Source organism: Dipodomys spectabilis, unplaced genomic scaffold, assembly GCF_019054845.1.
Source record: "Dipodomys spectabilis isolate Male_0828 unplaced genomic scaffold, ASM1905484v1 ptg000085l, whole genome shotgun sequence".
In the NCBI taxonomy this organism is placed as follows: domain Eukaryota; kingdom Metazoa; phylum Chordata; class Mammalia; order Rodentia; family Heteromyidae; genus Dipodomys; species Dipodomys spectabilis.
Window position 1 is genome coordinate 693,047 of NW_024870762.1, and position 19,263 is coordinate 712,309.

General features: G+C 44.7%; 1 protein-coding gene across 1 annotated transcript in view; it reads right to left on the reverse strand.

The window, feature by feature from the left end:
* Positions 1-19,263, reverse strand: part of Dnah8 (dynein axonemal heavy chain 8) — a 211,723-nt gene that overhangs the window by 26,240 nt on the left and 166,220 nt on the right. The window contains exons 84-86 of the mRNA XM_042683923.1: positions 14,126-14,242; positions 11,726-11,827; positions 7,110-7,270 (exon numbers count right to left, since the gene is read on the reverse strand). Of these exons, the coding sequence (XP_042539857.1) occupies positions 7,110-7,270; positions 11,726-11,827; positions 14,126-14,242 (380 nt within the window). The remainder of the gene's footprint in view (positions 1-7,109; positions 7,271-11,725; positions 11,828-14,125; positions 14,243-19,263) is intronic.

Sequence of the window (19,263 nt, forward strand, 5' to 3'; positions counted from 1 at the left end):
TCAAATACAACGGAAAGCAATTCTCCAATATTTAAAGGGCATGAAAATTTAATTATCTGTTCCTTCTTATGGTAAAAATTTAGCACACGAATATTGCTATTTTTCTTTTCTTGCCACGTCTCTACCTTACAAAGGGACATATATCTATGTAGATATATAGATATAATATTGCATCCTTGACTTCTGATAACTTAATTTTGTTGTTTTCATAGGCTATTTTCAGTGACTTTTCTTCTCTTGGGGTTACTGGTATTTTCCTTATATTTTTTTCCAATGACTTTTAAATGCTGGGACTGTTGCAGCTGTTAAAAATTTAAGGATGGGGACTGGGAAGGTGGCTCATGCCTTGCATGCATGAGGTCCTGGGTTCGATTCCTCAGCACCACATAAGCAGAAAAAGGCAGAAGTGGTGCTGTGTCTCAAGTGGTAGAGTGCTAGCCTTGAGCTGAAGAGCTGAGGGACAGAGCCCAGGCTCAGAGTTCAGGCCCCAAAACCGACAAAGAAAAAAAAAAAAAGAAGAAGAAAAGTTCAAGGATGGCTTGCAGATGCTTTTCTCCTCAAAACAGGAGAATCAGAAAGAGGAAAGCCTGCTTGACAATTAGTATTATTTTTATCAACACGGGTCTTCAAAGGTAAAAAGGAAAACTGCTGTAAATTTCCACTCATGCGCACAAAATCATTCACTACAAAGAAAAAAGAGCAGGACCCCAATGTGTAGGGATCTCGGGCGCTCACTGGGCTCGCCCCCAGCTTGCTTCCCCTCTGCAGATGTGCTCTGTGCCCGTGGCGGGAGCAACGGCACAGGCCTTCGTGGGGGCCCCCATCTTGTTTCTGTTGGCTCTGACTAAGTTCCCAGGCACTCTGGGGAGAGGCTGATGGGGAGGGTGCTGCTGCCGCTACCTCTTACCTAAGAAGTCACTTTTATGGTGTTTATTTTTTTTGGGGGGGTGGGGGGGAGGTCCGGTCGTGGGGCCTGAACTCTAGGCCTGGGCGCTGTCCCTCAGCTCTTCAGCTCAAGGCTAGCGCTCTACCACTTGAGCCACAGCGCCACTTCTGGCTTTTTTCTTTTTGCTTATGTGGTGCTGAGGAATCGAACCCAGGGCCTCATGCATGCAAGGCAAGCGCTCTACCACGGAGCCACCTTCCCAGCCCCCTTTTATGTTTTTTTTTTAAATTCTTTTATGAGGCTATCTGAAAAGAGTCCTCAAAACATACCAGTTGGGAAGGAGTGTGAAGAGAGGATTCCTTCTGAATGAGGGTGGGACCAGCTCTGCAGATCCCCCCTTCCCTTCCCCTCCCCCCCCACTGAACCCCCCAACCCCTTCCCCCCAATACACATTTGATTAAGCACAGAATGCAATTGTCTAGTATTCCACAGCGATCCAACTTAGATTTCCTTTTCCACAATGTGATTTTTATGTCTGCAAAGATGTGAAAGGCAGAAGCCTAGTCAACTGGCTATAATATAATGGAGAATTGCAAATATCTCTATATGCTTCAAATGCCCAAGGGGGTTTTCAGGGAAACAGGTTCCATAAAGGCTCTGAGGTGGAGACTGAGAATTGTAATATTCCATGATTTTGGGGCCTGAGTTACTTCTTGAAGAAAATTTCTCTGAATACGGGAAGAAGTTCAATCTGTGTGGCTTGATGATTTTTTGAGAAGTCAGGGTCATGGGCAATAAAAATGCAAAGCAGTTCAGACCCAGAACTACCTAGAAAATAAACAATTAGCCTTCTAATGAGATAGTAGTGCACAGGCGTATCCAAATCAGACTGGATTCATGTATACCTTTGCACAGGAAATTCAGTAAGCATTTACCAAAAAAAAAAAAATCTAAAATTTCAGAAGCATCAGCTAATACTAAACGGCACACATTTGAATTTGTCCTGCATAGAAATGAATAGAAAAGTTATAATAAGATTTGATAAATTTCAGTAGAAAAATATGCATAACCACTAATGAGAAAAAAAGAGCCCAAATAAATAACTTGCTTTTGACATTGGGATCGTTGAATCTGCAGTGTTAGAACCTTATAAATCTAGATAATAAAATGTGAATACGCTGTGCATTTTTATAGTTTCTGTCACCATGATGTCTGCCCCCTTGGGAGAAATTTTTAACTTATTTTAAAGTATTTATTCAGCTTGGTATCCATATCCCCTCTCCAAGATACTGCATTTTGAAGCAAAGACTAAGGAGGGGAGAGGCATGTGGCTCTTTTTTCCAAATCTCTGTCCTGCTCAAAAATTATGAATATGAACTTCAGAGGACACATTCTGATGAACAGAGACATGGAGTTCTTTATCATGGCCCAGTACAGCCCACAAGCTTATCTAGAAGCAGGATTAGTGGCGAGGGTAATTATGTAAATTAAGGATTCTTCTGGCATTTGCACAGACTTAGCTATTATTGAGCATATCACATGGTGTCTTTCCTGTCTCCCACTTGGGCTTGTGCCTATATTTCTCATCTCATTCAGACGCAATTCTCCATCTTTCCCACCTTAACACACCTCAAATGGGACTTAAACTCCTCTCATGTATATACCAGTAAATCCAATCCTCCACCATTCCTTTCCCCAGGCCAGATACAGGAGGGATATCTTGAAGTCTTTCCTTGATTTCATATAGAACTTGTATTCAAGAGTTCCATCTTCCAGAGTGACACGGGGCAGGTTTTAGCTTGGAAGCCGAGTCCCTTATTGCTTACTGTCTCCTGGTGGCTGCTGGGGGAACAGCAAGAAAGTAGAGCGAAGAAGCCATTCAAAGTGAGGATCATTTTGGGGAGAATGCCATTCACCAGATATTTCAGAGCCCAGAAGAAAGAAGAATTCAATCTAGAATGAAGAGACCCCAAACAGATGACCACGGAGCTGCAGAACATGGCCAACTACCTGAGCAAGGATCCAAAATGGGCTGAGATGTGCTGGAGAAAGAGTGCCCTGCGATGGGTAGGTGAGAGGGGGAGCAGGGGCAAATGGGACTTGAATGGAAACAGACCAGAGGCAGGATGCTGCAAGTCTCGAAGGCCAGCCAGTTGTCCCCTCCATTTGAGGCAGCTGGCTTTCTACCTGACCTCACTCAATGTGAGAAAAGATTGCTCACTGTGGTAATCTACAGCGTGAGTACCAGTGATGAGTGTGGGCCTGTGGACAGAGGTGTGAAGACAGCCTTGCACAAAGGTGGGTCCTGTCCCCTTTCTACCACTTGCTAGTGTCAGTGGATGGACACCAACTGGAGAAGAAGGTTCGCAACCATCACCCTGCTCACCAAAGCCCATCAGCTCCAGTTTACACTGGTCCTGTCCCTCCGTCGGCCCCATCATCATCTCCAATCTAGGCTGATTTATGCACAGGCTCTGTAAGATTGCTCCTTGAGTCACCACGGGGCTCTAAATGAGGTTGGGGGGGGGGGGGTGGGCCTGGTTGGGGATGGTGGGGAACTTGTCTTTTATTCCAAGTGCTATTGTGATGGAGAAGAAGTGAGGGAATCATGGGCTCAGTGGGGAGTTCTTGAAGGTGGAGCTGTCTGAAAGACACCCAAGTAGATACTTCATTGAAGTCACTTAAGAGGCGTGGTCTGGACAGCATAGGCTTGTGTACAGCTCTTCTAAAGTTCATTGGGACAGATAAGCTCCCCTCAGGAGAGCCTGGCGGAAGGACTGGAGCAGAGCAGAGGTAGGGAACTGAGAGGCAGGCAGGCAAAGGAAAGACTTTTTAAAAAGGAGAGGCATGTTTTAAATACAATGTATCTGTGAATAAAGAGAGCAAACTAAAACAACTGAAAACTGTTGACAAATAGGGGTGGTAGGAATGGGGAAGGTAAGAGTAAATGTGGGAGTGGAGCTGATTAAAATTCTTTATGTGGATGTGTAAAATACTAAAGGGAAACACCTGTGAACAATTAGCATGCACTAAAGACATGAATGACATGCATACAAAGCAGGTTCTGTCCTGGGGGTGGTCCCTCGTGGGAGGGGGAGAGGGCAAACACAAAGGGAGAGGGAGGGTGAATCTGGCTAAAATACTTCATGTGCACATGTGATATGGAACAACAATGCTTGTCAAAGTAATGGGTCCTAATAAAATTTGGAAAATGAAAAAATAAAAACATGGGATGTCCCAGACCACAGTGCTACCTGGAAAGGGTAAAGGCGTTCCCGGAGAACACTTTAGTATCTAATTGTGGCCTCTGAACCACGTTCAGATTTTACATCGTCAAATCAATTACTAAAGGCCATACAAATAGCACTCAGTGACTGCAGCATGACAGAGATGCAAACACGCTTGAGCGACTTTTGAACACAGTGCTCTATGTCCTCTCCATGGGATATATTCTGAGGACAAAGGATTGCAGAGACATCTTGACCTCTAGTTCTCAGCTCTGCTGCTGGGAGTGGAATCAGTGCATAAATTCTAAGCAAATGAGAAATACAGTGAAGTGATAGGGAACCAGGACACTCAGTGTGCAAGAGAAAATATACCAGGTAGAATAAGAGGAAAGACTCTCTCTCTCTCACACACACACGCAAGTTATTAGCATTAGATGTAGTCACTAGGAAGGCCTACAAGGAGAGAGCGAGCAGGGGGAGAAAAAGGAGGAGGAAATGTGGTTGTATGGACATAGCGACAGGTGTATAAATATACAGAGCTACAGAAAGGGAATAGGCAATTGAATAAAATGAATGATGGTGGGCTTTAGGATAGGGGGGTGCATGGATGTTCACCGATTCTTCTTTTTTTTTTTTTTAGTCGTGGGGCCTGAACTCTGGGCTTGAGGGCTGTCCCTCAGCTCTTCAGCTCAAGGCTAGTCTCTACCACTTGAGCCACAGTGACACTTCTGGCTTTTTCTGCTTATGTAGTGCTAAGGAACTGAATCCAGGGCCTCATTCATGCAAGGCAAGCACTCGACCACTGAGCCACCTTCCCAGCCCTCACTGATTCTTTATTGATGGTTTCTAACAGTTAACAATAAAGCCAAGGGAAGCCTTCGACCCCACTTGCTCTGTGGTTCTGTGTCTCTGGACCTTGTCTAGCTGCTTCATCTTTCTTGAAAGCTAGTGGCCAAACTTGCTACAGTAAATCACAGCAGAGGATTGCTGACCTTCTTAGGCCAAGGAGAAACTGTCTCAATGTGGTTTTCCATGCTCCTCAACAGGATCAGATTCCCCTGCAACTGTGACTCTTCAGGCTCTTGCCAAAATGGAATCAAAGCTCAGAGCTCTCAAAGGTGAACACTTTCATTCAGTGCTGGGGAATCAAACCCAGCCAATAAGTGGGCATTTTTTTTAAATCACAAATTTACAAGTACATGGAGATTTGCCTGCATTTTTCTGTCCACTTATGTGAAGACTGTTTTATAAGTGATCCCATTGGTCAGATTCTTCTCAGTCTTGGAGAATTTAGTATCATTGATTCAGTATCAACAGAATCAATATCAACTGGCAAATCAGTATCTACTTCTGAGTATCTAAAGACTCAGCACCGGAAATGGACGGATGTTCCGGATGCAATGGAATTTATATTTCAGTAGTGGTGATATATGATCACATATGAATAAAGTAGTATATGAGTTGGTGATACACACTACAGAAGAAAACCAACAACTATAGGCCAGGAGGTCAGGGCTTAGGGTAACGGGTAGGGGAGTAGGTTGCAGTTTGTATTCAGGGTAGCCAGGGAAGGTGTCATTAACAAAGTGACATTTAAGCAATGTGGAAGATGTGTTGCAGTATTTCAGGGGAGAGGTTATGTTCCAGGAAGTGCAATTACTCTGTGGTTGGGGGCCTGTGGCTCGACTAACAGGAAGCTAAGGGGGAACAAGCAGGGGAGGGCCAGGGGAGCTGAGGTCTGGGGGTGAGGTGGGGAAGACCATGGTGTTATTGGACCTTGAAGGTCTGTGTGTGAGACACACAGAGACAGGCCCTCAAGCAGTCGGCTACAGTCTAACCCTCAGAACAAGACCACTTAATTCACTGTGTCCATCTTCCAGGGCAAGTATATTTTCAAGTGGATCCCCAAACCTTCTCTTATTCTGCTGCCCCTTTCCTCTTCCCAGCTAACTTCGTATAGTTTCTCCAAGTTCATAGCTAGAGGCAACAACAAAGTGCTTCCTGGCACAGTGTCTCTGTTCATGCCATGTTTTGGAGATGAAAATCACTGTGAGCCAGATTAGAGGGCATGGAAGAGGTGAGGACTAAGATGTCTGCGGGGTAGGGTGGGTGCGCAGGGAGGACAGAGAGGCAGTGGGGAGGGGGCCGGCCATGCCTGATGGCAGGGTTAGTGAGACCGCAGGCACAGGTGAGGGTCTGGGGGAGACGCATGGCACAGTGCTGTTGGGTCAGCTTCGGATCTGCCAGAGGAGTTTGGGATCCTTGAACTTCAAGAAGCTCCTCTTCTGTACATAATTTTTTTTTTTTTGACCAATGGGCCACAGAGGCAATGCCCACGCAGAAGAGCAGGCAGGGAGCTCGGATGGGGTCCCTCGGGCCTCCCCATGGAGTCTGGTGGTCTGGTTTGGAGTTTGGGGCCGAGATCTTTACAGAGAGGAGAGTCAGGGAGACCTCATCCATGGGGTTGGGACAAAGAGGCTCTTCTTGTCTCTTCTGGGCTGGGTCTGAGCAGGGGGCAGCTCCTGATGGAAGGAGCCAGGTGGGCAAGGGTGAGGAGGGAGGCCATCCAAGAGGGTCAGGCAGGAATTCCACTTCTATCTGTATACTGGGCCTTTTTAGGCTGCATTAATGAGCATTGTGTTTGTCATAGATTTTAGGAGAAAGAGATAACGAGTTTCCAGACTACTGTCCTATCAATGGAGAACATCAATACCAATAACACCAACTGGTTTTATGACATGACAGAGGAGAAATAATCAATGCATAAATTAGAACTTTCAGGTTGTCATAAACACCAGGGCATCAGGATTTAGTGAGAGGAGAGCAGGCCAAGATGTGACAAAGTTGTAATTGGGAGACAGGAAAAGACATTATTTTTCACAGTAACATAAAAAGAGGGGAAAGGAGAAAGATTAAGAGAGAAAATGAAATGCACAGTCTTTGCCAGGCTGAGTTACAAATGAGCCCTTCAAATTAAAAAGCTGTGGAGAACTTACGTGATATCAGCATTGGGGTGAAGCCCAAAGACTTCAGGGTTATCTAAGGACGGCAGGGACTGGATGTACTCAAAATACTGGTCCAAGGTTTTGCATACGGGGATTTTATAGCCAGTATAAAAACAGAAGGTAGGTTCAAACATCTTCTCGCTGAACCAGACCTGTAAGTGAGAGAAGAAATGCAAGGAAATTGAAGCCGGGCGCTGGTGGCTCACACCTGTAATCCTATCTATTGAGGAGGCTGAGATCTGAGGATCCCAGGTTGAAACCAGCCAGGGCAAGAAAGTCTGTGAGACTTATTTCCAACTAACCACCAAAAGGCTAGAAATGAAGCTATAGCTCAACTGGTAGAGTGCCAGCTTTCAGCAAAAAAGAGCTAAGGGATATTGCCCAAGTCCTGAGAGTTCAAGCCCCAGTACAGGAAGGAAGGGAGGGAGGGAGGGAGGGAGGGAGGGAGGGAGGGAGGGAGGGAAAGAAAGAAGAAAGAGAAAGAAAAAGAAAAAGAGAAAGAGACAGAGAAAGGAAGGAAGAAAGAAAGGAAGGGAGAAAGAAAAAAAGAAAGGAAGGAAGGAAGGAAGAAAAGAAAGAAAGAAAGAAAGAAAGAAAGAAAGAAAGGAAGAAAGGAAGGGAGGGAACAAAGAGAGAAAGAGAGGAAGGGAGAAAGGGAGGGAGGGAGAAAGAGGGAGAAAGGAAGGGAGAGAGAGGAAAAGGAGGGAAGGAGAAAGAAATAAGGCAAAACAGAAGGAGAGAAAGAAAGGGCAGAAGAAACGGAGAAAGAGAGGAAGGGAGAAGAAAAAGGGAGGAAGGGAGGGATGGAGAAAAAGGGAGAATGAGGGAGGGAGAGGGAGAAAAGGAGGGAGGGAGAAACAGAAATAAGGAAAGAAGGAAGGAGAGAAAGAAAAAGAAAAAAGAAAGGAAGGAAGGAAGGAAGAAAGGAAGGAAAGGAAGGAAGGAAGGAGAGAGAGGGAGGGAGGGAGGGAGGAAAGGAGAAAGGGAGAAAGAAAAACAAAGAAGGAAGGGAGGGAGGGTGGGAAGGATATGTTGAACATCAAGTGAAAACTGCTACTCTGGGGGAAGGGTCACCTGAATTCCATTTTCATATGGTTTTGAATGCGTCCCAAAAAAATCACTGAGAGAATAATTAGCACACGCATGAAGAAAAGAGAGATGTCACAACACAAAACCATTTATGAGCCCTCTTTTAGCACCAGAGAGGGAGACATGCCCAGAGCCCTGGGACCAGAGCTGAACTGGAGGTGTGGCCAAGAGGCAGGAGTGGGGGTTAGGCACAAGCCCTGCTAGAGGAATGCGACAGACAACCCTCACTTCCACTCCTGCAGAGGGGGACATACTCAGAGTCCACAAGGCAGCACCTCTACAGAGGGCCTCTGGGTATCTTCACTGCCCTCTGTCTCCCCCACGGTATGTGTGTGTGGGAAGGGTCCTGCCAGGGGGGCTGGGCACGTGCAATTTGCTTGCAATGACTCGGAGCACCTGCACAAGGTCAGAAGAACTTCTAAGCCTCTCCCTGCCATCATCTCGAGGCTGAGAGCATCCCCTGTTAATTACGTCCTGTCCCTGTCCACAAGAAGCAAATGCATCCTGCCGCCTTGTTCCCCTTAAGATATCCTTTTTTTCATTCCATATGAATTGATTGATTATCTGTAACAAAACAGTGCGAGAAGAAATGTACACTTGACGTGAACAGACTTATTTTGAAGACAGGGGGAAATGATGCTGAATGCCTATTAGCCTGTTTGAGGCAACGACTTCATGTCTCTCCAAGTGATTTTCCCAGCAGGGAGAGAAATAATGGAAAGGCATAATGTCTGGGTCACTCAGAGGGCTGAGGAGGAAAGGACTCTGCTGTCTCTCTCGTCAGTCTCACCACCTCTGCAAGTTTCCCTCTATAGCTTTCTTGCAGCTCTTTTTAGGTCCAGCGATTGCTCAGAAATACCTGGTGTCCCAAAAGCTTCATTTTCTGTAGTTCTATCCTATTCAACTCCTGTGCTCAAGGCACTGAGCTGAGAACTGGAACAGAATGCAAGGATGAGGAGACTCGCAGTCCTTTCATTCAAGGAGGCTGTGTCCCAGTAGAGGGACAAGAGAATTAATCTATCAACCACAATACAAAGCATGCTAAGGGAAGAGCCAGAATGGGGAAAAATAAGCCAAACACTATGGGTACTTAAAGCGGGAGGAAAGAGTGGCCAAGTGGATGTCAGGTAAGGCTTTATTAAGGAGGGAGAGGAGCCCTGAAAGTAAGGATTCTGTCAGGAGAATTTGGGGTTGGGGAAGCCATGCAAGCAAAGGCATGGAATAAAGGATGCAAAACAAATGTTAGGCAGTAATGAAGTCTAGGGTAAATACAATAGAGCCGGATGAGACACCTCCAGAGGAAAGGTGAGGCAGGGCTGGCTGTACACCATCCTGAGATGGTGACAATGATTAATTTAAGAATGGGGAGCACGGGGCTGGGAAGGTGGCTCAGTGGTAGAGCTCTTGCCTTGCATGCATGAGGCCCTGGGTTCGATTCCTCAGCACCACACAAGCAAAAAGAAAAAAAAGCTGGAAGTGGCGCTGTGGCTCAAGTGGTAGAGCACTAGCCTTGAGCTGAAGAGCTGAGGGACAGTGCCCAGGCCCAGAGTTCAGGCCCCATGACTGGACCCCCTCTCCCCCCCCCAAAAAAAAACAAGAATGGGGAGCAGCTGAGTGCTATTAAAAAGAACAGTGTTAAGAGCAGAGCCATTATTCAGAAAGATGAGATTTCCTCTTTTTTATTCTTTTTTAGCCATGTGGATGACTTGAATGGAAGGTTCTCTAGAGGGCCTTAGACCTTTAGATAACAACACACCGGTTCTGTGCTGCCAGCTGCTGTCAATAGAAGCACCACCAAGTTTTGTCCCGAGCCCACTGTGTTCTGGGTGATCTTTGGTACATCATCCCAGGTGGTGACACGGCCTCCAAGTCCCACCACAGACAAGGCTACCGGCGTCTTTGTCCACTGTGGGAATTCCTCTAGGCCACACTTCCGTTGCGGGACGCTGTCACACCACACGGCTCCCATCCTATGCGCCAGGCTGAGCGATGGCACACCACTGCGTTTGCCACTGCATCTTTCCCACTTAGAATGCCAGGGCTGTAGTGTTGGATGCTACGAGACACCACCTGGTCTTTCTTCTTCAGGGCCGGACATTCACTGAAGCTGGCTCCAGTATTTGGCCAGGCAGCCTTGCTGCTTGCCAGACACTGCCCTGTCTTCCCAGAAGTGAAGTGCCTCAGCCACTGTCATGACCTGGGGGAAAGTGCCTTGGGGACACTCCTGTTCAGCTCTCCATCCCAGGGAAAACATCCTGTGATGACTGTGTTGGGCTCCATAAACCATGTTGGACACACTCTGTGTGGACTTCTCTTGAATGTGGTCGGAAATATACCTGCCTGAGATTTTTTTTTTTTTTGCCAGTCCTGGGGCTTGAACTCAGGACCTGGGCACTGTCCCTGATCATCTTTTGCTCAAGGCTACCGCTCTACCACTTGAGCCAAAGCACCACTTCCGGCTTTTTCTGCTTATGTGGTACTGAGGAATCAAGCCCAGGGCTTCATGCATGCTAGGCAAGCGGTCTACCACTGAGCCACCTTCCCAGCCCCTACCTGAGATTCTTGACCTCAGTGTGTACCTCTACATCTCCAGATGGCTTTTAAGAGGCACCCAAATTAGCCTCGAAGCACTAGGGTCCTGATTCTATACATTCTTACCAACACATTATTTTCCATCATTCTCCACATATGGTTTCACACACACACACACACACACACACACACACACACACACACACACACACACACACACGAACACAGGATCTCAGGGTTAAAAGAAACTCCAGGCTTCTGGTTAACCCCTAGTTTACCTATATGCCCTAGTAGCTTTTGTGTGTGTATTTGTTGAAGTTTTAATTTTGTTCAGTAAAAGATGAGAGGAAGGAAAAAAGAGAGGGAGGGAGGAAGAAGAGAGAAAGGAAATAAATTATTAACCTATTAGGTAATGTACATTGCTTCTTTAACATGAACCAAGATTTAGAAAGAGTTTGAGTCCAATAGATGTTGTTTATAATGTCCATCCTCGATATTGTGAAAGCTGTAATTGCTAAGGAATAACATTCTCTAGAAGTGGTTTAGCAACATGCTCTATGTGAATTTTATTAGGTACAGAGAAAGGAATGAACATTTTATCTGTTTTCAATGATCTGTTCTAATAGAATAAATGAGAAAACCTAAATTATGGCAAGTTCCCCCATCACTTATTTGGGACTTGAAGATACTATGAGTCTTGGGCTTAAAGGGGCCATCACTTTCCTTGTGGTGCCAGGGCGGCCTGGGCATGCGCATTTTGCTCATGAGAGGAGGCTCCATAGAACTCTGAGGTCAGGTGTTGGCTGGGGGCTGTGTGGTGGGGAAGGGAGTTTCTTAGCGAAGTTGTTTTTGAGCAGCTCTGCTTTGAATTTTTCCCCTCTAAAGTTTGGCATACTCATTACACACAAAAAGTATTCTTGTTGGAAAGGGAAAAAGGCAATGAAACATGTCTCCGCTTTATGCATTTCCCCCCTAAATTGACTTACTCTAGCAAAGCAGTTAAGCAGACGTTTGTCAAAGTCGTCTGTCACTCTGCCTCCATATTGTACTTCTCCAATCATGTACCGAACCGTACTCCACGAAACACCCTATATTAAAACACAAAGACGGGCTACTCACTGTCAATCCAAACAAACATTTGGGGTCTTTCTCTATGGGGATAGGCCTGAAAAAGCAAGGGCTTGCGAGACTGTTTAAAAATGAGTCATTATCTTATGTGAGTAGCTTTCGTGACTCCGGCTGGGGGATTTTCTTCCAAGGAGGGGGTGAAATCTACCATCGTAAGTGCTAGTGGATAGATTTAAATGGGAGGGTGGAGTATTTTTTTTTCACTCTGGGTTGTAATCATCTGTAATACTCATTACAGTCATGTCAAGCTGTTAGAGAGAAAAAAGTTGTGTTTTAGTGAAAAAAGAACAATCAAGTAATCAATGTTTCAATGTGTTTTCCTAGCAATGTATTTTTGAGAATCAGTTTGAAGAACAAATAGGAAAAAAAGATGTATGTGTTCACAAGACTGTCTTATGATGCCATCCTTCCCACTGTATTCTGTGAGCTAACACTCGAGCGACGATTCATTAATTTCTATAGCAATCTCCTGCTAGCAATGCACTTTAGATATTAACGGTTATTTCCCTTAAAACAATTCCTCAGTCCACATGGGATAAAGATATGTGAGAATGTACCACTCTTATCTACTTTTTCTTGGTAAATTTTTTTATTTTTTCAGCTAGGTTGCCTTTCAAAGCAACAATTTCAAGGTAACTATTATTTATGTACAGAGATGTGATAAATAACTATGGAATATGAACTCACACAATACCATTTTTCACCAAACCGTCATACTCTTAATTTAATGTCCCTTTGTCATTTCGGGGAAAATGATAGTTTGGTTCTAGAGCTGTTCCCTGAGTGAGAGGACATCTATCCTGGCTCAGTGTCACCATGCCGGTGCTACAAGGGACCTACAAGGGGAAGAAAGAGCAGGTGCGCGGTACAAGTGGGATTTATTGTGCTCTTATTATGCGCCATGTACTAAGCTTTCACAAATACCTAACATCTGTATTCCTCACACACTCTATGGCCACCTGGAAACAGGAAATAGACTCGGAGGCTCATTAACTCGCCTAGGGCTATACAAAGCCATGACGTGGGAGTAAGTGACAGCTCAGCTTACACTCCGAGCTCAGTGACCTTGAAGTCTCCCCTCCAACCCTCAAACCTGGTCCTTATCAGTACAATGGGGATACCAGCAGTGCATTCTGTGCCTGTCTCCTGCAAATGTGCACACTTTAGTAAGTAGAAAGCACTACACAGGAATGAGCAATGACCACTGTTAGATATGACCACCACAGCCAGGCACTAGTGACTGACATCGTCATCCTAGCTACTCAGGAGGCTGGGATCTAAGGATTGAGAGTAAAAGCCAGACAGGGCAGGAAAGTCCAGGAGACTCTTATCTCTTCTCTTAACCAGCAAAAAGCTGAAAATGGAGCTATGGGCTCAAGTGTAGAGTGCTAGTCTTGAGTAAAAAAATGCCAAGCAAGAGTGTGAGGTTCTTATTTCAAGCTTTAGTACAGTACAAATAAACAAATAAAAAGACAGATGGGGCTGGGGTATGGCTCAGTGGCAGAGCCCTCACCTAGCATGTACCAACCACGGTTCTATACCCAGCCACCAGAAATGAAAAAAGTGAAAAAGAATTTCCTTGTGTGCTAGCAGCTACCATGTTCTCTTTGATGGAACCAGAGAAGACAGACCATCTGGACACTCCTCCTCTTGAGGTGTCCCTTGGCATTTGGGTGTGATATGAGGTAATGGTGGTATTGTGTAGCACACTGCTCCATCCTTGTGCTGAGAGGCAAGCCTGGTGTGTGCAAATGTGTTGGTGTGGGGAGGAGGAAGGAGACACTGGACCAATCAGCTGATTAGACTGACCAGTCCCCTTCAAAAGGGGAGACCTGGTCAAGTTCATGCTATGTCACAGGTAGCAATAAAAACAGAAAAGCAGAGTGATGGGGCTTGGTGGCTGGCTTATGTCCAAAATCCTATTTACTTGGAAGGCAGAGACTGGAAGGATCATTGCTCAAGGCCATCCCTGGCAAAAAGTTCAAGAGACCCCCTCCATCTCAACCAATAAAAACTGAGCATTGTGGAGTATTCCTATCATCCCAGCAAATGGGAAATGTAAATAGGAAGGCCATGATCCCAGCTGATTAGGGCATAAACTTAAGAACTCATTGGAAAAAATAACCATAGCCAAAAGAGGACTGACGGTATGACCCAAGTGGAAGAGCACCTACCTAAAAGTACGAAGCCCCAAGTTCAAACCCAACTAAGACCCAGAATAAAATACAAAATAGAAAAAAAGAGACCATTTCTCTTACCTTTTTAATATCACATTCATCCAGGTGATTCTGAATAAACTGAACACTGGCTGAAAAGTCAGCAGAATTGAATTCATAGGGAATATTCCATCCTAGGGGACCAAATTTTCGTCTTTCCTTAAAACAAGAAAGAAAGTACTGAGTAAGCTTTTTTTTTTTTTTTTTTTAAGTAGGTTTAAAAAATTGTACATAGCTGATTCCTTTTTTGTGACTGTTAAAATGAGCTATCCTAAAATTAAAGGTATGCTATCAAGGCAAGTTGACACTGTTGTAAAAGAATATTATGTATAATTTTGGATATGTTAATGGTTAGTCATATTCTTTTATGTGGGGACACTGGTGGCTCACACCTGTAATCCTAGCTACTCAGGAGGCTGAAATCTGGAGGATCACAATTTGAAGCCATCCCAGACAGAAAAGTCCAAGAGACTCCCCCTGACCCCATATCCAATTAATCAGCAAAATACTGGTCTGGAGGCCTGGCTGCAGTGGTAGAGAGCCAGCCAAGAGCAAGCCAGGCAGAGTGAGTGTGAGGCTCTAAGTTCAAACCCTGGTATCAGCGCACACGCGCACGCACGCGTGCACACACACATACACAGAAATATTATTTCATGACACTATAGTCAAATGGTTTACATAAGCAAATCTTTGAAAGGAGGAAGGGAGAATGATAGGGTGAGGCTGATTGTAAACGTGCAAACGCGTGGAAATGTAACAATGAAATCGTCTGTGTAATGGTCCTCTGGAAGCTCATAAAAACACAAAGTAGCAAATCTCCATATGATAATTTGGAATTCTTAGGTTTTAAAAAATTGTCTAGGTCTTAGAGGTATTCAATAAACACCTTCTGAGTTGTTATTCTAAATCAGACCCTTGAAAGTTGGGAAATGTTAAATGTAAGGGTATGCATCTTTCAAGCTGAATAATGCCAGCATTCCAGAGCATTTAAGCCTCCTGCTGTGTAATCTTGTCACTTCAGATTTTGAAAATTACAAATTTCCATTGCACACAAGATGTACCTGTCTTAAAACTTCCATTCTAACATCAAAGCTTTACAGACTCCTCTCATATGGTCGCAAACTTTAGAATCACCAAAGTACCTACAGTTAACTAAACTCGACTCAGTCCAAATGATCCAGTGGCTTTGAAGTTCTGCAGACACTATATTTCATAGGTATGCAAATAATAGAACGGACACCTCTGGACTTTGAGGACCCAGCAAGCCACACAGACAGGCACAGCTATCTGAAGTGAGGACCTATGTGGAAAGTGGAATGCTTGTGCATTATGGGAAGATTGAAGTCTACTTCTCTAAAGATGTACTAATTTTTCTTCCTCTTTCCACCTTCCCCCATCTAACATCCAAATATATGTGCATGTTTTTTTCTCTCTCTCTCTCTCTCTCTCTCTCACACACACACACACACACACATTGTTTCCACAAGCTATTGCATCCTCACGGCAGCTCACACTCTGAATGTCCTCACTGCTTAGAGGCATCTACTGGGCATATTGGTTGCACATCTAGAATTTCAGTTTCTAGGGAGACATAGGCAGGAGGATTGTGAGTTTCAAGCCAGCTTGGGTAAAACATACAAGGCCCTACCTCAAAATAAGAGTGGTAGGATAGCTCAAGTGCGAGGCCATGGGCTCCATTCCCGGTACCACGCACAATAAAATTTTTAAAGAGATCTAAATGAACATGAGGCTTGGCTAAAAAATCATGCACAGGTCAGAGAAGAAATTCAGGATGCAAGAAGGTTTTAATTGACTGGATTTTCAGGGTGTGCTTTTAACATATTAAGGAATCCATTAACATTAATTTGGATCCAGATGTTCTGACCCTGGGAAATAAGAGGGAGAACAAAAAGGGGGTAGGGAATACCCAAACTCTTATCTCTTGACCTGTGTTTCCTGAGACTTACACAATGTGACTCCCAACCCTCATGCGCTGACCGGATCAGAGTGGACCACTAGCCTAGGAGTCTCCCAATCTCTTCCTCCTTGGAGTTGGGAATTCATGCTGAGGACCTACAAACTCAGCCTTGGGCTGTATCATCTTCCACCTGTGCCTGGAGGAGGTGACAGGGACAGAGGGCAAGTGTTGACAGAGAGATGGTGGCCCTGGGTGTGAGCACGGAGGCCATGGCCTGTCAGACTGTCGGTTTCTCTGGATGGCTTCCTTGCCTCAGTCTTTCTGTTGTCTTAGTTTGGTTTCCCTAGTTACTGCCTGTTGAGCTACTGGGAGAGACTCATGGCTGGCTAACCAGTTTTCAGTGACTAGAGTTGAATGTTTTCAGACTCATCTAGATGAGTTTCTTCTAAGTTATTCCAAGAACAAGGATGGACTAAGAGTCTATAATATATTAATGTTAAAATATTAAAGGGTTCAGCAAATCCTTTGGTGTCTAGGATTTCTTCCATTGTGAGGTCTTCAAAGACAAGAATGTTAAATACTTAATGAAATGGGAATGTTTCCCATTTTCCAAAAGAGAGAACGAGAATCAAAATCAGCTAGTTTTATCTATATGTTTGACTTAATTTTTAAAATTTAAGGTTCAATTAGACAGAGACTGGAATGAGAACCAATTCTTTCTTTCCAATTACTGAAGCTATTCAAATTGGCTCTACAGAAACACTCCCATTTATATGCATTGAGCAATTGCAATTTAGTTGCTCTTTAAATGTGATCTCTGAAAATTGCCCCAATGCTAAAATTTGCCTCCCATTTATGTCATTTCCTATCTGTTTTCATCTGGAACATTCACTGTTAAAGTTGGTTCATGAAAGTCAGAGTCTGCTGAGCTTGTCTTAAGGGGAAAAAGACTCGACTCTGTCTTGGTGGTTGTCTTTTTGTTTCATAAAGGAAGTCATGTCATTTGCTATTTTTTTTTTTTTTGGTGCCCACTGGTCTCTCTTGGTGACAATAAAGGACAGAGAAGCCTGAATTATCACCTTGGCATAAATTCAAACCACTGGAGCCTAAGAGCTCATTTGGAGGTTGAAAAGCAAGGAATTTTTCTCAGTTGGATACAATATTGGATCTCTTCAGTCCAATTAGTATTTTGGAAGTCACGAATGAGCACAACAGCAGAACATTAACATACGGGTGTTGTCAAGACATTTGGATCCAGGTGAGAAAATAGGTCTCAGAAACAAGAAAGAGAGAATGTGAATGTGACTGGAATTAACTGTCAAAATTCAACACATGTCAGCCTGAAAAGCACATTCATTCAGAGGCTTCAGGTTCAGAATGAAACTGGGGCTGATGTTTGAGAAGAAGAGACTTTGAGAACCAGCAAAGGCTACAAGCAGAGAGATGAACACAGAGTCATGGGCTTCCCGTTCAAGGCGGTGCTATTCCAAGCAGGAACTAACAGGTTCCGCTTCTTCAGTGGAGGAAGGTAGACAGATTTGAACACAAAAACTTTATCCAGTCAGCCAGGCATTGGTGACTCACTGCTGTAATCCTAGCTACTGAGGAGGCTGGGATCTGAGGATTGAGGGTTCCAAGTCAGCTGGGCAGAAAAGTCCAGGAGACTCTTATTTCCAATTAACCAGCAAAAAGCCAGAAGTGGGGGTGTGGCTCAAGTGGTAGAGCACCAGCCTTGAGTGAAAAATGATCTAAGAGACAAGAGCACAAGGCACTGAGTTCAAGCCATAGTACCAACACACACACACACTCACACACACACACACACTCACACACACACACACACACACACTCACACACACACACTCACACACACACACTCACACACACACACGCACACACTCACACACACACACACACACTCACACACACACACACTCACACACACACTCACACACACACACACACTCACACACACACACTCACACACACACACGCACGCACACACCCACACACCCACACACACATACACACTCACACACTCACACACATACACACTCACACACACACACACACTCACACACACACTCACACACACACACACACACTCTCACACACACACTCACACACACACACACGCACACACACCCACACACTCACACACACACTCACACACATACACACTCACACACACACAGACACACTCACACACACACACTCACACACACTCACACACACACACACACACACTCACACACACACACACACACACTCACACACACACAGTCACACACACACTCACACTCACACACACACACTCACACACACACACACACTCACACACACACACTCACACACACACACTCACACACACACACTCACACACTCACACACACACACACATCTTTATTCAGCATAAGGTATTACACAGTGTGAAGCTCGAGTATGGTATCCGTCTACTTCCCCCTTAGGCTGAACAATCCAGTTTCTTCTTTTTTTTTTTTTTTTGTCGGTCGTGGGGCTTGAACTCTGGGCCTGGGCGCTGTCCCTCAGCTCTTCAGCTCAAGGCGAGCGCTCTACCACTTGAGCTACAGCGCCACTTCCGGTTTTCTGGTGGTTTATTGGAGATAGGAGTCTCACGGTCTCTCCTGCCCGGGCTGGCTTTGAACCGCGATCCTCAGATCTCAGCCTCCTGAGTAGCTAGGATTACAGGCGTGAGCCACCAGCGCCTGGCCAGTTTCTTCTTTTTATTCCAGAACTACTAATGTAATCTGGGAAACGTGGTAATACAGGAAACTCCTTAGACCACTGATGAGATTTGCTCAGTGAACTCATTATTTCAAAGATGGCAGAGCTATTTCCAACCTTATGGTAGACTCTCCTTCTACAGAATCAATCCACTCCATCCTCAAATGAGACAACTGCAGTTAACTGCCAGACTCCAATAACTGGTGCTGATATACAAATTAAAAATACAACCCATACTAGATAACATTAGAGGGATTTGAATAGGTGAAAAATAATGAACAAAACCAAAACTGCTGGGGATCATGCTCCATCACAGTGCAAATGTTAAACCCAAGCCCTGACATTGTAATTATTCAAAAACATTGAAGCTAAAACTTTGATAGGCACCTTGCCCCAAAGCAAGACCTTCACATTCACTTTTAAAGTTGGAACAAGTGTTGGACAGGACTTGAGCAGAATAAAACAAAATGTAAGGGAAGCAAACACTTTTCTGAATGAGGAAGTATTAATGGAGCAA